At 43.5% G+C, this 19,880-nt stretch overlaps 3 protein-coding genes across 26 annotated transcripts in view; 1 reads left to right on the plus strand and 2 right to left on the minus strand.

The window, feature by feature from the left end:
- LOC100115252 (forkhead box protein P1) overlaps window positions 1-19,880 on the plus strand; it is a 221,518-nt gene that overhangs the window by 100,131 nt on the left and 101,507 nt on the right. For 18 of the 24 annotated variants that reach the window (XM_032599182.1, XM_031929082.1, XM_031929076.1 and 15 more), the window contains exons 1-2: window positions 8,513-8,710; window positions 8,790-8,897. In XM_032599182.1, the coding sequence (XP_032455073.1) occupies window positions 8,528-8,710; window positions 8,790-8,897 (291 nt within the window). In that variant the 5' untranslated portion in view covers window positions 8,513-8,527. Of the gene's footprint in view, window positions 1-8,512; window positions 8,711-8,789; window positions 8,898-19,880 lie in introns of those variants that run through there. The other 6 variants (XM_031929092.2, XM_031929089.2, XM_031929090.2 and 3 more) reach the window with 1 other exon arrangement.
- LOC107981410 lies at window positions 10,175-11,001 on the minus strand. Its single transcript, XM_016987308.2, has 4 exons — window positions 10,873-11,001; window positions 10,596-10,751; window positions 10,410-10,518; window positions 10,175-10,323 (listed from the first exon to the last, which is right to left on the minus strand). The coding sequence occupies exons 1-4, from the start codon at window positions 10,912-10,914 to the stop codon at window positions 10,244-10,246; spliced, it is 387 nt and encodes a 128-aa protein (XP_016842797.1). The 5' UTR covers window positions 10,915-11,001; the 3' UTR covers window positions 10,175-10,243.
- Window positions 13,908-14,893, minus strand: LOC100677966 (putative odorant binding protein 88). Its single transcript, XM_008205027.3, has 5 exons — window positions 14,765-14,893; window positions 14,607-14,670; window positions 14,450-14,526; window positions 14,245-14,359; window positions 13,908-14,126 (listed from the first exon to the last, which is right to left on the minus strand). The coding sequence occupies exons 1-5, from the start codon at window positions 14,804-14,806 to the stop codon at window positions 14,023-14,025; spliced, it is 402 nt and encodes a 133-aa protein (XP_008203249.2). The 5' UTR covers window positions 14,807-14,893; the 3' UTR covers window positions 13,908-14,022.

Here is a 19,880-nt window from a genome sequence, read left to right on the forward strand (position 1 = left end):
CCACAAGCACGCGCGCATCGCATATAGCCGGCTTACGATTATTTATCATTTCTCGCACAGCGGGGGGCGGAGATCGCATTAGCATTTTTCCGTTGTTTAAAAATGAAATATTCGCCGCGCGGTGAGAAGGAGTGTGTATGCCTCTCTTACTCTGATCTCCAAATAAGTGAGTCCGCGCTACTCTGAATACTGAAGAGCTACGGCCGCGACCTTATACAGTCACGGAGTCACTCGCAGTGCGGCTGGCGATATAATGATACAACGAGGAAAAGAGTCTCCAGGAGGGTGAACCGTTGCGGAACGTTTCGAGGCGTGTGCTTGTGTGCGTATACCGTCGTCGTTATTTTGGGGTAGTGCAGAGTGGTAAAGTGACCGAGTTAAGATTTTGAATTGATTTTAATTCGCAAACGTAAGATTTATTTTCTGCAAACAAGTGAATTTCGAAGATACGAGTCGAGTGGATTTCGAACTCGGCGCTGTTTGAAGAGACCCTTCCGAGCCGGTTATTTACGCGGATGTACTGCCGACGCGAGAAAAAGGTCGCCGCCGGAATAAACGTCAATCAAACGGCTGGCCTTTGAATTTCCGCACGGCCCAGCAAATTCAATAGAGGTCTAAGAAAATATTCACGCGGAATATCAATTCTCGCTGCGCGTTTTCATTTCTGTGTTCAAAATAAAAAAAAAATACGCTTTACATCCCGCGTAAACTATACGGCAATCCAGGCCGACCGATAAATCACGCTTATTAATCCCGCTCTCCTTAAATCCCGATTCCCTATCAATATTCCAAATTCCGCGGCCAACAATTTGAAATTCAAATACAGCCGGCTGTCCCTCTCTGGCATATATAGGTACATAAACACACACACACACGCGCGCGGTGACGTCGAGGCACAGCGAGAAAGAGAGAAATCAAGGAGCGTTCGTGCGAAAGAATCGGCCGGAACGTCGCGCGAAAAAAGGAGGAGAGCTCGGCTCTGGCACGGGTCAATCACGGCGAAAATTTTAGTCCGAGGGAATATAGCTACAGTGGAAGTTTGCCGGATCGATTGCCCGTGACTGCAATCCTTTGTGTTTTACGTGTGTTGCTTCCCCTGTTTCCTTTGAAATCCTTTGTTTCTAAATTTTTTCGTTGCATAATTACTGCAGCGCACGCGTTAATTTTCGAAAAAACAGTCGTCAAATCAAGGCAATCGCTAAATTTCTCGCGGTAGTACATCAACTGCGGAGAGTCTAACGCGGAACACGATTGTAGTTTAGTTGAGAGGTAGCAGTGCCTCGCTGGCGAATTCCTCGGGAATCCGGTATACACTGCAGGGCGGAGCGAGCGCGCGTGACAAGGAGACGAGGAATAAAGCCGGACGGCACACAGTCCGTTAATCTCGCTGTTAATCTTGATTTAATCCTTGACAAGCTCTTCAGAAGCCGTTAAATTGCCGTTTTCCCAACGACGACGCATCCAGCCGGAAGACGCCTTGCCGCTTCGCAGGACACCTCGTGTGTGCTATACACGTATAAGGAATCCGACGAAGTAAAATCGTTTGCAACGAAAAGTCTCGCGACTGTATACGCACTCGAGGAAGTAGCGTCAGGCGCATCATTCGAGTCGTCGAAACAGCCCATAAAACCACACGCGTGCGCGACATCTCTCCCCCGCGCGCGAGAAAAAGTATCTCTGATCCACCCTCCTCTTACTCTCTCTCTCAAGAGAAAATAAGGCGGCTGGTCATAAGACGCTGGCAGGGCCATACTTCTCGGCGAAGAAAAGCGCTCTCGTTATTTATGCGCCGGCGCCCCGAAATATCATATTTAATTTTTATTACATCGCCCGAGCGCTACGTATATATATATATATATATATATATATATATATATATACATCGTGTGCTCGAAGGGGGGGGTGTATGTAAATATGCCGTGATACATTGGATACTCGCTTATAAACACCCTTTTTTTATTCGGACGGCGTCGTCTATACCCTCTGAGTGTGTGTGTGCGCGCATGTGTACAGCCGCGCCGCGTGCTCGGCTCGTACAGGTCCGAGTCGCTGCTGCCCCTATTGGCTGTGCATTATAACTTTGCTCTGGCCTGATGGCGATCTTTGCTCTCTGTCTTTGTGCGTTGAATCGAACTTTTCTTTTTTTTTGTGTTCAATCTCTGCACTGCGCTGTTATTTTATCCCTTGAAGTAAGAATGTATCTGGTACAAAACTCGCCAATTCTCATTTGCGCTCGCTCACGCAGCCTCGATGTTTCAAATTTCCCCGATCCTCGGAATAAACAAGTCTCGAGGAGCCAGGGGTGAACGTCTGGCTATTATATTTGCGTTTCCACAGCCAGTAGAGTATAGCACGCCGCGTCGCACCTTCTGCCAACTTCTCGCCCGAAACTGTCGGATCTCTCCTCTATGTGTATACAGTACACACACACACATGCCAGCCAGTGTCGATAGTTCGCTTATACATTTTCCCCGCGCCTTTTTTACGGCCTCGCGAGTATTTATCATCCAAGTTTCGGGAGGGGTGGGGGGGGGGGGAAGTCTCGCGCCGCGATGTTTCCTCGGCTCCTACACTTTTCTTTTTTTTACTCTCTTCGCTGCAGCGGGCTGTATAATTTTATGGCTCGGATGTGCTCGCGCGCGATTATTGTCCGCGTGTTTCTGTTGGCGCGTTTTTATCCTGCGACAACGCGCGTTTATGGTTTCGTAATTTCGACGCTGTTGCGGCGATTGTCGAGTCGATTCCCCCTTCTGGAAGAGATAAATTATTGTCCGAGTATATTTGCCGTTCTCAAACATTCCGACTGATTCATTGACCTTAATTTATTTTAAGGACTACTATGCCGAGCATAAGCTCGTTATTGCTGCGGGTTCGCTTCCAGGTCTTAACGCGCGATTCTCGGAAGTCAAGTGTTTGGCTTGAAAATTCGAAGCTTCGAATAAATGAAGATGAGTTATTAATGATAAAGAAAACATTTAAATTAAAGGGTTCCGACGTTAGAGGGGTAGAACGGTGAAATTTGAATGATCGCGAAAGTATGAAATACCCACAACGAGTAAATTCGAACGATTTGAACAATGGATAATTAACTTTGTTCCTATTTCCTGTCTAATACACCCAATAATTGATTGAGCTCACTTCTCGGAATCGGCTGTTTAGCGAGGCAATTATGTCATAAGTATATTATAAGCAAACATAGAATTAACTTAACGAGTGCGTGGCTATACAGTCAAGTTAACATTTTCAATCCATCAGCGCGTAATAAAAAATCTTTCCATCGAAGGTGTTCTCGATCCCTTGTTTGTCTCACGTATGCGTCTCCGACACAAATCGTGTTTACTCTTAAACAAGCAAAAACTTCATGTGTCACGCTACGAGTTTTATTAAAGTCGTAGGCTTTTCACAGAGGAATCACGTGTTAGCCCTGACGATGACTAAAACAGCTATACACATTTGGCCCCGGTATTGACACAACTGAGTAGCGGTACGATTGATGGAACATGTGAGCCAAGACACAAATACTGCAAATATAACCACAGTATAATAAATTCAAAGGAATTAATAACTTTTCTTCTGTTTGTCCTGCCCTGGTTGATCGAGCGAACGGAGGCTTTCGCTATCGTCGTCGAGATATAATTAATGAGCATATCGACGCACCTGTATATTGAAATAATCTGGCCGAAATAGACGCGGGTTTCCCCAACCAACATTTCGAAATCTTTCGTTTTGCATAAGTTCACGTGTAATTAAGGATTTTGATTTTACAATAAATCATGATAACAATCGTTGTTTGTCAAACAAAAATAACCTAAAGATTTTAGTGGGAGAAGTTGAAAAATCGCGCGATTTAGATTGTGCGAAAGGACAAGAAAATTAAATCCATAGTTATATAGAATTAAGCCGTGGGTTGTGGCGATCTGGAAAAACATGTAACGACTGGAGCATTACGCATTCTTCGTGACTTTCATCGGTACATATTTAACGAGATAAAAAGCGCGCAAACATATAAATCATAGGAAACGTTTCGTATATCCATACTGGCACACCTTTCCAGCATTTCTAGTTTAGACCTTCGTTAAATATTGAACTTTAGTTGACTCTGGTGAATCATGCTAAAGTTCATTGTTTGTCAAAAGTTTACGCCGTATTGACGCAATAGCCTTTGCTTTGATGTCTGCAGACGCAAACACTTTTCTACCGCGATTTCCGCTTCTCTATTCAAAAGCAATTTTTATGAAGGAAATAGGTTATAAGTCAGTATTTTTTATCGATGAAAACTTGCATCCATTGAATATAACATTCTGTCTTCAGAAAAAATTCAATACAGCCCACGACGCCGACAGCACAAAACGCGCTCTTTAATTCTCAAACTCGCGAGAATTGGTTCGCGATGTCGGCGTATGAGAGCTGTGGAGGCGCGAGGGGAACGACTTCGCGTGTACCTACTTCTCTCTCTCTCTCTCTCTCACTCTCTCTCTCTCTCTCTCTCTCTCTCTCTCTCTCTCTCGGCGCGGCGCGGCCCGGCAAAACTTAACAAAACAATTTGTTCCAAAGCAAACAACGGCATCCGGTTTACTTGTGAATAAACAACATATTTATTTTTAGAGGCCGCTCGCGCGAGTGCGAGCGAGGCAGGCCTTGACTCGCTTATAACTCGACGCTCTCGACGAACCGAGAGCGGTTCTTGCTGCTTCCTTTAATTCTTTTACTTTTTCCTAACGCTTGTAGCCCTTTTAAGCCTGACTTTTTCACCGTTTTTTTTTCTGCGTTTAAATTCAAGCGCGTGATTTTACTTTTTAGCGAACGAACACTTCATAAAATGGTGACTGTACAAATCGATCACTCAAACGCGCATCGTCCTTCAAAGAAATTTAATTTACAACTTTACATACATATACACGTAAGAAGTATCTATACACAGTCGGCGAAACAAAAAGCCGCTGAGACGCATTAACGGCGATTGGCTGAGCCGCGCGCGATTTTTCAGATGATCCCGCGAATGCGCGCAAACAACGCAAACGCGGGAAAGACAAACAGCGTTAATACAATCCGCGCAAAGCTCGTCGTGCGCTCGCACATACATACGCGTTTTGCCGCTTATTTAGTCGATTCATCAGCATCCCAAGCAAATTGAGAAAAATACTTGGCACGCTCTCGCACGGCGCTTTCTGCGGGAACCTTTTTTTTTACTCCGCACTTTTATCTTTGCGCAAGTCGTTTTATTTTCTCGACTTCGCCTCTGCATGCATCATCGTTGTTTTAAAAAATGTTTGTGAACGTAAAGGTAAACATTCGCGCAGGCGTGAAAAATGGATTTTTTTTTTGACTCGAAAGTTAACGATTTTTATTAATCGAGCTCGTCATCTGGGTATACACGTATTTATTAAAACATCCGTGCACGTGATTTCAAAAATCGACGCGGGAATGACGCAAGCTCCCAAAGTAGCACGTATACCGGGATCGGGTTAATTGTTCTCGTTTATCGCTGCCTAGAAGTTGATTGTTTACCGAGACGTTTACGCGTCTTCGCCCACTTTTGTCTGAGTATGTATAGACTATCGTCAAACAACAAGCAGAAACGATCCGAACCGCGTTGAAACTGTTACGGGTTCAATACACGCGATACGGAGTTTCGTCATTGCTCTGTTTACTCTCTTCGCTATGGGTTTCTATTTATGGTAATTTGATTTAGCCGTTTCTTTATTTATTGAGGATAACCAACTCGACTTGACGTCTACGCGAGCAATGGAAAAAGTGGATCCATTGTAAGCATGACTGACTCCCTAATGAGCCGTTGAAGCATTAACGTGTATTGATTGTATACAATAGACACCTTTCGTACTTGTGTTCTCGGAACATTTTCCTGATGTAACGGCGGATGCCACTTGAATTTTTTCTCTAACAATAATTAATTCAATTTTAATTATAACAACGAAGCATCGCACATGATCTAAAGTTCCGCTAACAAGGCAAAACAGGGAGCGCAAGCTCTTTCTGCCGCGTCCCCTTATAATACCTACTCGCATTTTTGCATCCCTCGAAGGAAAGCTAACCCGCACGCGCGTATACGCGCGCCGGCCGCGCAACCTAATTCTCGAGATAAGATAAGCTCGTAAAATGCACGCTGCGCGCGATACTACTGGGTGTTTTATTGCCGTGTATCTCGCCGTCTCTATCTCGTCTTGGCGCGCCCCCGAGATTTATTGTAAAATTCGATAGACGCGCGCCCGCGAAGCCCAATTACTGTTCTCCGCAGCGGACTTCCCCCTTTTCTGCTCGAGGCTGTGTACGAAGGTGTTTTGAATTTCATTTCAGCGGCCTCACGAAGCGTTGAATTTTATACCGTTGAAATGATTATTGTTTAATCTCGTAGGTATTTCGAGAACGTTAACATTGAACAGGCCGCATCGAGTCGCAATGAATCCGATTTCTCCGACATCGAAGCGTCATTTTTCATTTAATATAACGTCTCTGCATCAATCACTACAAGGAGTAAATTTAAACTCGTCTCGCGTAATGAAGTATATAAATTATCGAACGCGAAAGAATTTTAAGTAACAAACGCATAAAACCGATCAAAGGTAAAAAAATCAAGACTATAAACTGAAACAACGGGACTCTCGGCGCATGCAGCGCTAATAAATCAGCGAGATAAGGCTAATTCTAGTGCGCGGAAAAGACAAAACAGTAAATACATATCATTCTCGCGCGCGCGGCTTCCTCCTCTGCGCGGGCAGCCACCACCGCAGCAGCGAGTTCGCCACGGGAATTTTAAATACAGCCGCACGCGCGTGGCACCGCGTGACACGACGTATGGCTTTTCCGCTCTCGCTCTCGCTTGCCCTCCTCGTAAATCCGATCGCAATCGCGCAAGCTCGCCCGGCCCTAAACGCTCGTCAGGATGCTTGCCTCCTGCGAAGACTATATACGTGTACGTGCTGTACGTGTTGTTGCTTGTGTTATGGGCTGTTTGTGCACCTTGAGAAGAGCTTTCGAGTCTGGACTTTTTCTTTGGGATAATAGGTGAAGAACTGTTTGTATACTAAAACTAGAAAGAAAATCGATAAAATATTAGCACAGAGATCGATAAATCAAGCGAGCTACGAGCGATCAGACCGCGCCGAATATTAAGTCATTCTCTGCGATTCCGAGAAACAAGCCTCAACAACCGAAATCCCACACGTATACATCAACGACATCCCAATAACTCACCGAAAGCGAAACGCGCGCGCTTTGCATCAAGCTATCCCGACATCTCCCCTCTAGCATCTCCTTACGCTTTTTCCGCGAAGTGCCTTAATGAGCACGACTGCTGCGTGTTATTACTACTCGCCCACGCGCGCGTCGGCCCATTCAAAGGATTCGGAAAATACATTTCTACTCGCTTCTGCTACTGTATGCTCGACATGGAAACAAGGCGTCGCGCTTGCGTCACGTGCTACGCCAGTGTAGCATATACATACAAGTCGGCCTCGATTCGTAAATTTCCGTGAATAGCGAGTGGGCGTTACTTTCAGCAAAACTCATCCTCGGCGTGATTCACGAGTTGCGCAATTTTATCGTTTTAGCGCGGGAGAGAGAGAGAGAGAGAGAGAGAGAGAGAGAGAGAGAGAGAGAGAGAGAGAGAGAATTATATGTCGCTGAAATTCTCGTCGGCCGATGAAAGCGCGTGCTTTTTCATGTTAATTGAAAGATTTCGAGGGACGAGAGCTTGCGAGCTTTGCTGCTGGACTCTTTTTGTGTGAAAGCCTGGAGATGTGCCTGCTGCAAGTTTATTGACGAGATTGAAAACACTCGACGTTGAAGCTTTATATTTGCATACTCTTCGTTAAATAGTGGCCGATTTTCAGCGAGCTTTCACGGAGAGAGAAAAAAGAAAGTGGTTGAATAATTTGATACACGCAGTATCATCAACCTTTTACCCCGACGATAGCATTTTGCCATCCGCCGCGCAATTCCGACAAACCGCTACATCCCTCGAATTCCATATAAACACTCGAGGTCCTCGAATCATAAAAGCTCTCAATGAAACAAACGCCGGTAATCCACCGAACCCTCCCCGCCTCCCTCTCACTTCTCCTCCGATTCAAAAAAATTCAGCTCACTCTCTCGTCTAGACTATCTCTCTTCCCGGCGCGCAGAAATAAAAAATCAGCGGCGAAACTCAGCCAGTCGAAAAAAGGCCGTCTCAGTAGCAGCAGCAGCAGGCGTCCACTTAAAAGCGTACACGGGAACGCGTTTAGCTGTGCACATATGGCGGCGCAAAATTTTTTACCAGGAGCTTGCGGGAAAATTTCGGCCGCCGCGAATATCAGTATACGGTGCGGAAGTGGGAAAAAAAAAAGGAAAAGCGAATGATTGTTCTCGAGTAGCCTTTTTCGCTCTTGTATCTTTTGTCTATATATTCCTGTGCGCGGGGCTCGTTTTTTTTCATCGTTCGCGCGGAGAACGTGTGCGTTTATACGCGAGATCGAGAGGAGGGAGAGGCTTTTAATTTTTCAGCAAACAAACATCAACACGCTGTTTGATGTGCTCTGCATGGAGAGTCAAAGAATTTTCGCGTTTTTTGGGGCTGTCTTTCATTAAGTACCGACGTCTGTGTGCTTTACAAGCTCGCGTGCTCTGCGTGTTTCGAGAGATATATCGCAGAGGGCTCTCGACTCTTGCTTTTCGCTCGGCGCGGAGCTTCGATGAAGTGTGTCGACAAGTTGTATGTAGGCTTATTTTTAAAAAACTTAATTTTATTAATCGTTAATTCAATCTAATCAATTCGTTTGATTTGCTTGCAGGGCCATATCGGCGAGAGTCCATTTGACAACGGCTCCTGGGGGAAAGATCACTTTCAGCCAACAACGGTTCCCTGGCAGGCGAATCCACGCGGCCACGGCCGAACAAACGTGAGTACATGTCTTTGTAACTTCAATCTATCGATAATCGTACGAAAAAATTATCGTCAACAAAAACCTCTACCAAAGAGATTCCGCGTAAAAGCAGTAGCGCGCAAGCTAAAAGAGTGTAGCAGCCAGACGAAAGCGGCCTCACCTTCCTCTCGGCCACTAAGTGCAGATCGATCGGACCAATAATTCAGACCTCCTCCCCTTGAAGCCGCGCTAAAAGAATGCCTCTCGCTTAACCCCCATAGGCCGTGGCAGCCGTATAGTATCCTCTAGATGCGAATCTAAGGCCGATAAAGAGCGCCGGCGGTGGCTGCGGTCATTCGAGCCGCAGGGGCATTTAATCCCGTTTAATAGACTGTAAACGCGCGGAGGAATTTAATGGACAACTACTGATACTAATCCCCGGCGCGCAGGGGCTAATCGCGATGCGGCCGTTAACGCACTCAGCCGAGCTTGCGAGGATACAACTACGCGAGACCTGCCGATTGACCCAAGGGGCTTTCGTCGGGTCCGAAGCGACGAGTGGATGATGGATCGAGGTTTGCTGTTCTGCTGGAGTGAATTTTTGAATTTTTTAGCTTCCACGATTTTTTTATGTTTGCACTTTTAAAAAGTCTTCATTTATACTATAATTTCTGTGCGAAAATATGTCTTCGACGAAAGCGTAAGTATTAATAAAATCTTTTCTCCGAATCGTTTCCATTTTTAGAGAAGTACGTTACTATAGAATGCGATCCATGAATGTTAGTTATACTGAAAATAGCCAAGAAATCTTTAACCCCCGATTAAAATCTAATTCTCATACTCTCAATAATTTACAATGTCAAAGTACCAAAGTACCGATGAAGATAAGTTACAAAGGATTCCAAATGCAATGGCTGCGTTTAATCTCAATCAAACGCCAACCATTAGAAGCATCAAAGTTATAATCCTTCGAAATTTCGAAAAATTTCAAAAAAACAAAGTCATTCCGAACTGGAAATTCATCTGTCAAAGAAGAGAAACCGATTGCTCAAAATTACCTTGATCGTAACGAGGCATACGCCGAAAAACGTGCTCGATTTTCCCTTTTTGTCGCGCGTCCTGCCATTTTTCTCCTTAAGCGCTTCCTCGTCCTCCTGCGTCCGGTGCTGCTAAATCACGCTAACAATAAAAGAGCACAGAGCTATCGCGTCGTTGAGGGAAGAAAAGAGGAAAAGAGAAAGAGAGAACAGAGGATAAGAATGGACTGCTAGGGTCGGGAGATGAAATTTGTAATTCCGGTCTTACGAGGCGGATAAGGTAAATAATTATACGTTTATTAAATGAATGGCATTACATATTTATTGGAAGACCTTGTTTTATCTTCACTTCCGTGCTTTCGGACTACCGTTCATGCAATCGACGTATACTCTTGTTACACCGCACTCGTTTTTTTCTTGATTTCCTAAAACATAATCACGGTTCTTTAGCGCTCTATTTCATAAATTATCAATATGTGTACCAGTAAAAAAATGTTTGCTAAAGTTTCACCTTTCTCAACACAGACGCTTAGTTTTTCTTTAAAGACTGTCAAAGGAAATCTTGTAGTCTTTTTGAAATAGTTGAATGCCTTATCGAGATCGAATTTTCCGTTTTTCATCTGGAAAAATTACATTATTCCATACGTATTGCACGTGATCGAAAAATTTTACAGGACTTAACACTCATTGTAATTACTATTCCTTGCTTCCTCCATAAACAAGCACGAAGGCATTCATAGTCTGGATCTCTCTGTTTGAACGGTCTATCGTTATCTGGAATCCTCGTAACGTTTTCGACTCCATATTGAGAAGCGCATGCTTCTATATCCGCAAGGCTTTGCCGAGATCTTGCCTACAACCATCAATGACTTATTTCAACAAACTACATTGCATTGTCCCAATATTAAGAATCAGTATATATATGAAACTAATTCACACTTAGGTATCATATTATAACTATATAATTAACATACCACGACGGTAAATAAACTTATCACAAAAATTAGAAACTTCATTTTTTGATATCTATGAAACCGCACGTCCAAACTTGACAGATAATTTTTCACGACTGAGTCTCGCTACGGTCGACACTCGTAGGTACGTATAAAACTATTCTCTACATTCTCTACAGAACAATAGAACGACTATTAAGTTGTAAAGCCAGCGAGCGAACCGAATCGGCGTAAAGTAAAATAATTATTTTACGTGTGCTCCACATTCAAGGTCGCATTGTCGCTTTTCAATACTCCGACAATCTCTCGTACCGTACAGCTGAAAAAGTATTGTATTCAAGCAACCGAATTTATTCTTGCTATTATTTTCTAGACAAAATAAAAATCTGATCGTTGAAATCGCTATGACTATCAACCATTAATATCATTACATAACGTAAATAAAACATCATGCATAAAAGAAACGCAATAGCATCGCGCAAAAATAAAATCTCCAAAATCACATGCCACAACAAAGCAGTTCCTCATCGCGAAACCCATCGACTCAGTGTTTTCTCGCATTCATAATTTAGCAAAGTACGTATACTCGAGCATTGTTTCCCTCCGCCTATGTTTGCTGCCGGAAGGTCGACGCCGCCGCAGTCGCTGCAGCGCATTTCCTCGCGCTCATAATATAATACACGCGCCCGCTTTTATTTTGATTTCATTACAAGCCCGAGTCGCGCGCCGTTTACATTGTGCGCCTCTCAGCCAAGTTTGCAATTTGCTGTTTTGCTGGATTAGTCCGACAGCTGCGCCTCGAGTCTTTTGTTATAATTCAACTTTTATCCCCCCGACGATGTATATTTAAACTTTCGTAAAAGTCTTCGGAATGATAATCTCGTATTTGAAATTATGAAAAATACGTGTTTCGTATAAAAATACCGAGTCAAACCGAAGTGCGGAAATAAAATCAATACGATATTTTGTTGTTCCCAATCATCACGTAAAGAGCGAAGAAATAATTCGAGTTTGACGATTCGATCACGAACTGGACTCCGCGACGTTCGCATCTCGAAAGTTGTGATTTTCCCGTCGAGACATTACAATGCAACATAATAACGTTTGTATCGGGTGATTAAGCATGCGTTTATTAAAATTAAACATAATTATTGGCTCCGACTCACGTTTCGATTCGATCGTTTGCGCCAATTACATGGTTCAATATATTAAAATACTTCGAAGCGGTATAGACGTCATCCGAGAAATTCGCGGCAAAATTATCGACTCGCTTCGTGTACTCGAAATGAGCTCATTCAATTATTCTAAAACTAAACCGAGTTACTTTATCCGTCAATAAAACGTCCGCGCGCGTCTCTCGTGCAAATGTACAATCAAGAATATACGCTGTCGACGTATGTCAATCTGCGAAAGTAAATCTTGGCGGTGATTATTATCCGCGATCACGTTACCGTATGCGCAAGTTTCTCTGTTTATTAACCGAGCGCGGCAATACCGCGTACGTGCGCGCATTATCGCTCGCTGAAACGCTGACAAATGCACACGTGCGTGTTCTGGAATCGAGGCTTCGTTTACTCCTCCGAATCATCTATTACGACAACGCTGTGGAAGCTGCTTTGATAATTGTTACAGCGCAATGATTTAATCTTTATCTATGCACGCAGAATCGCAAGCTTTACGAAAGCGAGCTGCTTGTAAGGCTTCTCGCATTCGGAACAGTTTTGAAAAATTTCCCCGCAGTCATTCCCAGTCCAGACTACAAATTTTCTCTCATTTATGCACAACGCCGCGCACTGGCTGCACTCGGAGCAAGAAAATCTCTATCTCCCACTTCCTCGTGGAGCGAAGTCGAGGCACGCGCGCCTATAGCTCGAAAAGTCCAGATCGTCGCGCCACTCTCGCCCCTCGAAGCTCTCCTGATTACAGAACTTTTTATCTAATTGTGTAACGCTGTTAGCCATTTACAAAGTGCCGCCGCCGCCGCCCGCGCGAGAGCTGACTGTTAATTGGCGCCCCTATGATTATCCGCGACGAGAGGAGTGGTGGTATGGACGATCGATATTTGCCTCGTCGCAGTCTTTGGGAGACTACTATGCACACTGCAGACGCGAGCGTCATCGACACTTGACAGACAGTAATTTTCAATTTCGAGCTTAATGGGCTGTAGAGAGCGTTTGAAGGATCGCTCCCTTTTTCTCTCCCTCGAGTTAATAAGGAGCTTTTTTTAGAGTCGTCGCCGAGATGAGGGGATGACAGTTTCGGAAGCTTATTGACGTTTTTCGACTGCCGGATGGTTGTTACGTAGCAGTGATTAACGGACGGTCACTGATAATTTAGTATTTCCTTCTATCTTTTTTCTCGCCTAAAATATACTTTTGACGTGACTAATGCAATCCATTTATCGCGTTTGTAAAAAATAAATCTCAGTACTTTTCATTAAGGTCCCGGAGAACAAAGTTCCCCATACTGAACGAGCAAACAAGCATTTGTCCAAAACTTTCTCCATGCCCCAGCCTCCCAGCGAGTGCACGCGCAAAACTCCAAAAAAGTTCAATCCTGCACAATAAAGCGATATCACCGATTCAGCTTGGTATTATTTGCAGAAGAGCTTGAATAAATTGAATCGCCGAGGCTTATCGCTGCCTCCCTCCCCGGCGACATTAAGACGTCTGGGCTTCGACCTTCTCCCTTGCGTACGCGCAGAATCTCTCTCCCTCTCTACCCTCGTTGTATCCGAGCGCAACTCTTATACGTGACTCTACGTATCTTTCCTCTTTATTATTTTGTAATTACGCCTGGTCGTCGCGTCGCATCGTGTTGCTGGATGGAGAGAGGAGGATGAATCTTTGAGCGAGATGAGCGCGAGCGCCCGCGTTTAATGCGTCTGCAGGACGGATTTTATTAATTTGTAAATTGTGGATTTTCGGGAGGATGAATACGATAAGGCGCGGTGCTGAACATTCAACGTAAAGTATGATGGGAGCTAATGTAATGGATGTGGTAGGATTTTTTAATCGAGCTAACATAAGGTGTCGAGGTAAATAATTTCAATTTTCTTAAGTGCGAAAATATTATTTTTTAATAAACTTATAGCTTCGACTTCAATTATCGGGGTGCATACAAAAACCTGGGATTTATTTTAACATCAAAATTACGCGGATAGATAGTATTTTATATTGACATGGTTCCATTTGCCATTTTTGCAGTGTTATTATTAGTCTTCATGCATTCCATAAAGACATACGATACATCACATTCATTTGTTTCTTGGTGTGCTAGAAAATTATTACAGGTTTTTAGTGATTTTCATGATATATTGTTTAAAATATTAGTTGAAAATAAAATATCCTCTATACCACTGTGCTAATAACTATAAAGTCATCAATATTTTACCTTTTTCAATGCAGCTATTTACTTTTTCTTCGATATATTTGTCATGTGAAGAATCTTGGGCTTCTCCTTTGGTTATATCAAATGCCACGTCAAAAACCACTTTGCCATCGTTGATCTTTAAAAATTGTTATTTCGTGGTTGTTACTTTCTGCTTGTATCAATGATCAATAAATTTTCTATTTTTGTATAAATTGCTAGTACTTACTACTCCCACTTTTTTAAACGTGCAAGCAAGAACGCATCTTGATTTAGGATCACCCCACTCAGTTGACTTAACGTCATCTAAATGAATATAAATTATTTGAATGCTAAAAATGTATGAATTTTGTTTAAAACATACATTACTTTGAGAAAAATGTTACCTTTGCTCACTCCAATTTCCTCCATGCATCCTTTCCAGTCCATACTTCTTGGCTGCGAATGCGCCTGCAAAATTATTATTATTATTATTATTAAACGTTTTTCATGAAATATGTTAGTACATCGTTGAAACCAAAAGTGTCAAACGATTTTCACGTACAGCAACAATAAAAAAACTTATCACAAAAATAAGAAGCTTCATTTTTTGATGTGCGCGAAACTTTACGACCTCACTTGACAGAATTTTGTTTTGAACTGAGACTCTTTATTCGTAGACACCTATATTTATATGAATATTCACTACGCGTCCTGCAGAAAACAACACGACGGTTATTAAGTCGTTAAGCTAGCCAGCAAACCGTATCCGCGTGAATGAGAAGGAGTTACGTTTTGTTTTCTTTTAGAATTGAGAAATTATGCGGAGCATCAAATGAATATAGTATTCAATTTATATTAATTGTACTACGCCCTTCCATTTGATTATTTTATTTTTTTTACACTGAAAAAAATACAGTCGTTTCTGCTGTAAAGTCCGGTAGTTTTAACTTTTCTGCCACCGTAACGACTGTTCAGTAAGAAGAACGGTGTGCCACTGGTAGTTTTGGCGAGTCGCGACTCGTAAAATTGGTCGCTTATGTGGGACACCAGCAAAAATGACCGAACTGATTCTTTAAAACTGCTGAACTCTAAGGTAATTTTGGCGAGTCTTCGTACAATGACAGATTACTGGTGCGAGTTTAGTTAAAATGGCTGTTTTTTTTTCAGTGTATTGTGCTTGTACAGAAATTAAAAATTATTCTCAAGGTCTGTATAATTTTCTGCAATTGTCGAGCTAAATTTAGCTTAAAATTTTTTAAGATTATGGTAAAAAAAAAAGAAAAAGTAGTCTGATAGGATGAATTAGGTTTAATGACTGAAAAACATTGGATTTTTTTTTATATAACGTTTTTAACAATGAACTTTATTTTATATTAACAACTTGTTTCTTTGCCATTATTAATCCGTCGGCAAGGCAGTCCAAAAATACATATGTTACATCACATTCGTTTGCTTCTTGGTGTGCTAAAAGAAACGGTTTTAATTTGTTGTACTTTTTATGGCACATGAGTTAAAATTTAGTTATAGATTACCTTTTTCTATGCACATGTTTACTTTCTCTTGTGTATCTTTGTCGCTTGAACTTCGTGTATCTTCTTTAGCCATATCGAATGCCACGTTAGAAACCACTTTCGCATCTTTGATCTTAAACAAATCATTGTTGGTGGTTACTTATTTTTATTACCAGGAATCAAAAATTTTGTTTGTATTAACTGTATTTACTCACAAGTTCCTCTTTCTTAAACACACAAGCATGTTTTATCTATACACGTTTCCTTAAGTTAAAAAAGATAGTTTATACGTACAGCAACGATGAACAAGCTTATCATGAAAATAAAGAGCTTAATTTTCTAGTGTATGCCAAATTTTACCTCTTTACTTGAAATACTCTTTTTCGCTACAGAGTTTCTTTACCGCAAACACGTTATTTATACTATAGAACATCACGGTTATTATGTTGTGAAGCCGGCGAACCGTATCGGCATAAATGGTAATAATCGCTTTTTTTATAATACACGTTGAACATTTAGCGGAAGTACAATTAAAATTCTCATACAATAGAAGTATTTCCAAACAATATCCTCCCGAAAAATTCAGTCGATTCTTACGTGACGGTCAGAACCTCGATCATAATTCCTGAAACAATCATCACAATATAACAGTCATGACTATAAGCCTGTAAGAGATGAGAGCAAGGCAGCAGCGTGTCTCGGAACCCCAGCAAGAGCCGAGAAGCCACTTGGTATGCAAGGAGCCCAGCCATTCATCTCGCGATCTCCGGCGGTTCCCGGATATAAATTAGCTTTTGTTTAGCATTCAATGCTAGAATCCAGATAGCGGTCGCAGGAAGAAGGCGCAATTAATGCCGGCGCGCCGCGCAAGCCAATTAAACATTAGCGATTATTTGCCCCGCGTAGGTACATAGGAGTAAGGTGCAAACACACGGAGGGGCGAAATTTCGCGAGAGTTCGAAAGCGAGTGTATCTATATATACGAGGCGCCGCGATCGATCCTCCGAGGAATGAAGAAGAATGGCCCGGAAGTTTTCTCCTGTTCCGTTTCTTGAGCGTTTCTTCGGTACTTGTCCTCACCTCGAGTGGGTTGTTAAGGAGCATTTTTTTCGTCTTGTTTTTCGAGGGCGGGAACTTTTTCGCCGCTTCCTCGTGGCAATTAGTGCGACTTTTCTCAATGGCGAAGACTCGAGCTTTCTTTTAAATTTATAGAAAATTCGAAGCTTCATTTCCCACTGAAGTAATACAATGAATCGTTCAATAAGGTTTGCCGCTGAAATACCAATTTAAAATCACAGAAACATGTATGAAACAGCGGACGGGTGAATCAGATTTACCTCGATGACGAAAGTAGGTCCCGCTCACCTCGGGGGGTGAAGCACTCGCTGCAATGACCCACTAGTGAACGTTTTCTCGTTGAAACCGAAGGGGTGCAGCCGGCCACCCTCGGAGTACGTTCCGCCGACTGCCAATCATATATCCCCTTGAAAGGACCGGGCTCCTGCGTGGATTTGCACTTTCGACTGACTGATCGTTCGTTAGCTCGAAATGACTCCCGAAACTTGTGTATGATAAACACTTTTTTTAATTATTCAACTTAATGCACAGTTTATTAAAAGAACATCATCAACTTTACAGTACGCGCGCGATTCATCAATGAACCACCATCTCGGTGCATAATCGGAATGAAACCTCATCAGCCCAAAGCTCTTCCCTAATTATTGAGCCAAAATCAATCCTCGAATTTTACGCTCAAAATCGTTGAAGGAAAACGCATTTATGTGATACAGTAGCTCGTATACACAAATGTCAGGGCAGCATCATCGTCTCGCCGGCGTTGAACTTTCCCCCGATATATACACAAGCACACAACACAACACTGTAAAGCACAACAAGTGGGAGAGGCAGAGCTTTTCCCACCACCGGCAGACGCGCTGCAGCAGCGGTAGCAGCCTCTGCCCCCTCATAGCTCGACGCGCGCGTCGCCCTCCCCGCACGTGCTTCGCTCTTGCTCCTGTCCGTCTCTCTCTAAACAAGCCTGTATATATACAAGCTGTGCTTCGAACCCCCGCCACGACGCACCTTCCTGTTGCTTCGCGGTGTATACGTGCGCATCCCACGCGGTTTCGCAGCCCTCAACCCACGTGATTCGCCGTGATGGTTTTGCGCTAGATTCGCGCTTTAATTTTTTAACGGCGAAATCAGGAGACTCGGTATTACACTCCGTGTTATCCGCAAAAGCTTTCACGCTAACTCAATGGTATAACGTATAACAAGGCGAGGAGAACAAGTTTTGCGTTTGATGAAGTTTTAATTTGCGGTCCACCTAACAAAGCGAATTTCGCGAGCTCATAATCCAATTAATTGCCCAAGGTCCAAAAATAGCTCGAACGCAATAACGCTCGTGGAATTATTAATTAGGAAAACTTTTCGAAAGTTTTGTGCATCGAATTTTCGAGTATTCCGGCTAAAAATGCGGAGGAAAATTTCCGCTTGACGTTATACAATGTTATCCAAGCGAAAATGTGGGTGACCGAATGACATTCGCATAAAACTCGCGAGAAGTCTGGGGATTTTTTTTCGTTCCTGCACCAACATGCTGCCCAGTTTTACCGCGGCGAAAATAGCTCGAATTCCGAAAATTCTGGATAATATTACTGTCGTCCTATTCCACAAATTCACGGCATATTTCACGCGGAAACGAGAGTGAGAATGAGCCGGCTGCAAGCTCGAGAGATAAATAGTTTCTTATTTAAATATCTCCTTCGTTCAACGTACCGCCGCTGATATATACTTCGAATACTCCAATAATTAAAAGTAGCAAAGAAGCAAGGATGAAAGAAAGATCTCAGTGCTGTAGTCTCGGCACCCGTCCAATATAACTAAACCAGCTTGGGATCCTCCTCGCTCGACTGTTTACCCTCTCCAGAATTCCCGCGAAGACTATCCCCATCCCCTGGCCAAGTTACACAGCAGAGAAGCTTAACGCGTGTGTCTGGCCCCCGAAATCTCTAATCCCGGCACCTTGTAAATAGATGTCTGTCTGCAGCGCGCGCTCGCACAATGCCAGCGTCGCGAAAACTCGCGAGCTCTGTATGTGCGTAGCACTCGAACAGCATCTTATCGATGCTTACACCCGCGATAATTAGTATACAGAGGAGATAGAGATAAGAGAGAGTGAATGGGTCAATACGCGTCGAACACGTGTATGTATCTTTCCTCGTTAGTCTCGTGTAATTCGCTGGCTCGAGGAGTTTGTCGGGTATATAATGCTGGGATTGTACTTGACTTCGGCGGGGCTTGTACGAGATCTTAATGACTGTGTTTATCGAGTACGAAGCCTTCGAAATTCCGAGTTGAATCATATAGGTGCTATACGTTCCATAGAGCGGGTCTCTTCTGAAATTTCTCACGACTCAGCAGTTACGCTCGTACGCACACATCTTCGTACTTAGTGTGTAAGAGACAATTCCAGGCATTCTCCTGGAAGAGAGCTGCAGTCGCTCGCCATCTCCCGGAACATCTGATATCTCCCCTTTCTCTCTAGCTGCCGCTGCCTCGACTGCATCTCGTGAAATAATATCCAAGTGGAAGCCGTTCGCTTGTATACATAGTCACAGTATACCTGCCGGCTCGCGGAAACAAAGTCTCTCTCTCTCTCTCTCTCTCTCTCTCTTCTCGGCGAGTCTTGGCAAGGCAGAGGAGAGAAACTCTCGCGCGCATTTATAAAGGAGTAGGGAAGGCAGAGGTCACTAAAAATCCTTGACGAGAGTCATAAATTCCCTTTCACGACGCAAAGATCCTCGTTCTCTCTCTCTCTCTCTCTCTCTCTCTCTCTCTCTCTCTCTCTCTCTCTCTCTCTCTCTCTCTTTCTCCTCTCGCTCCTCTTGCTCCTCTTCCGGACGAAGCTACAGAAGGACCGAGTCTCCTTCCTGTACAGCGCGGCACAGCATCTGGGGAGGCAAAGACAAAGCCAAGATAAAGGAGAGAAATATGGATAAAGGAGGTGGGAGAACGTAAAAGTCACTTGCACATTCTCATCTCGCGCTACAGCAGCACAGGTAGCGGGGGTGGGAAGGAGGGATAGGAGGGAGAGGAACGCCGGTCACGTGACCTCCCCAGCGCGGCGCGGCCAAAGGATACGCGCGGAGTGGGCGTACTACACTT

This window comes from Nasonia vitripennis, chromosome 4 (assembly GCF_009193385.2).
Source record: "Nasonia vitripennis strain AsymCx chromosome 4, Nvit_psr_1.1, whole genome shotgun sequence".
Taxonomy (NCBI): Eukaryota; Metazoa; Arthropoda; class Insecta; order Hymenoptera; family Pteromalidae; genus Nasonia; species Nasonia vitripennis.

What these genes read in the sequence shown, in the direction of transcription:
- LOC107981410 (XM_016987308.2), bottom strand. Translation starts at nt 10,914, where the DNA reads ATGAAGTTTCTAATTTTTGTGATAAGTTTATTTACCGTCGTG. An exon ending in TAAGTTTATTTACCGTCGTG is followed by an intron (nt 10,752 to 10,872) that starts GTATGTTAATTA and finishes TGATGGTTGTAG; the next exon opens with GCAAGATCTCGGCAAAGCCT. An exon ending in AAGCGTCTGTGTTGAGAAAG is followed by an intron (nt 10,324 to 10,409) that starts GTGAAACTTTAG and finishes ATTATGTTTTAG; the next exon opens with GAAATCAAGAAAAAAACGAG.
- LOC100677966 (XM_008205027.3), bottom strand. Translation starts at nt 14,806, where the DNA reads ATGAAGCTTCTTATTTTTGTGATAAGTTTTTTTATTGTTGCT. An exon ending in GGAAATTGGAGTGAGCAAAG is followed by an intron (nt 14,527 to 14,606) that starts GTAACATTTTTC and finishes ATATTCATTTAG; the next exon opens with ATGACGTTAAGTCAACTGAG. An exon ending in AAATAGCTGCATTGAAAAAG is followed by an intron (nt 14,127 to 14,244) that starts GTAAAATATTGA and finishes ATAATTTTCTAG; the next exon opens with CACACCAAGAAACAAATGAA.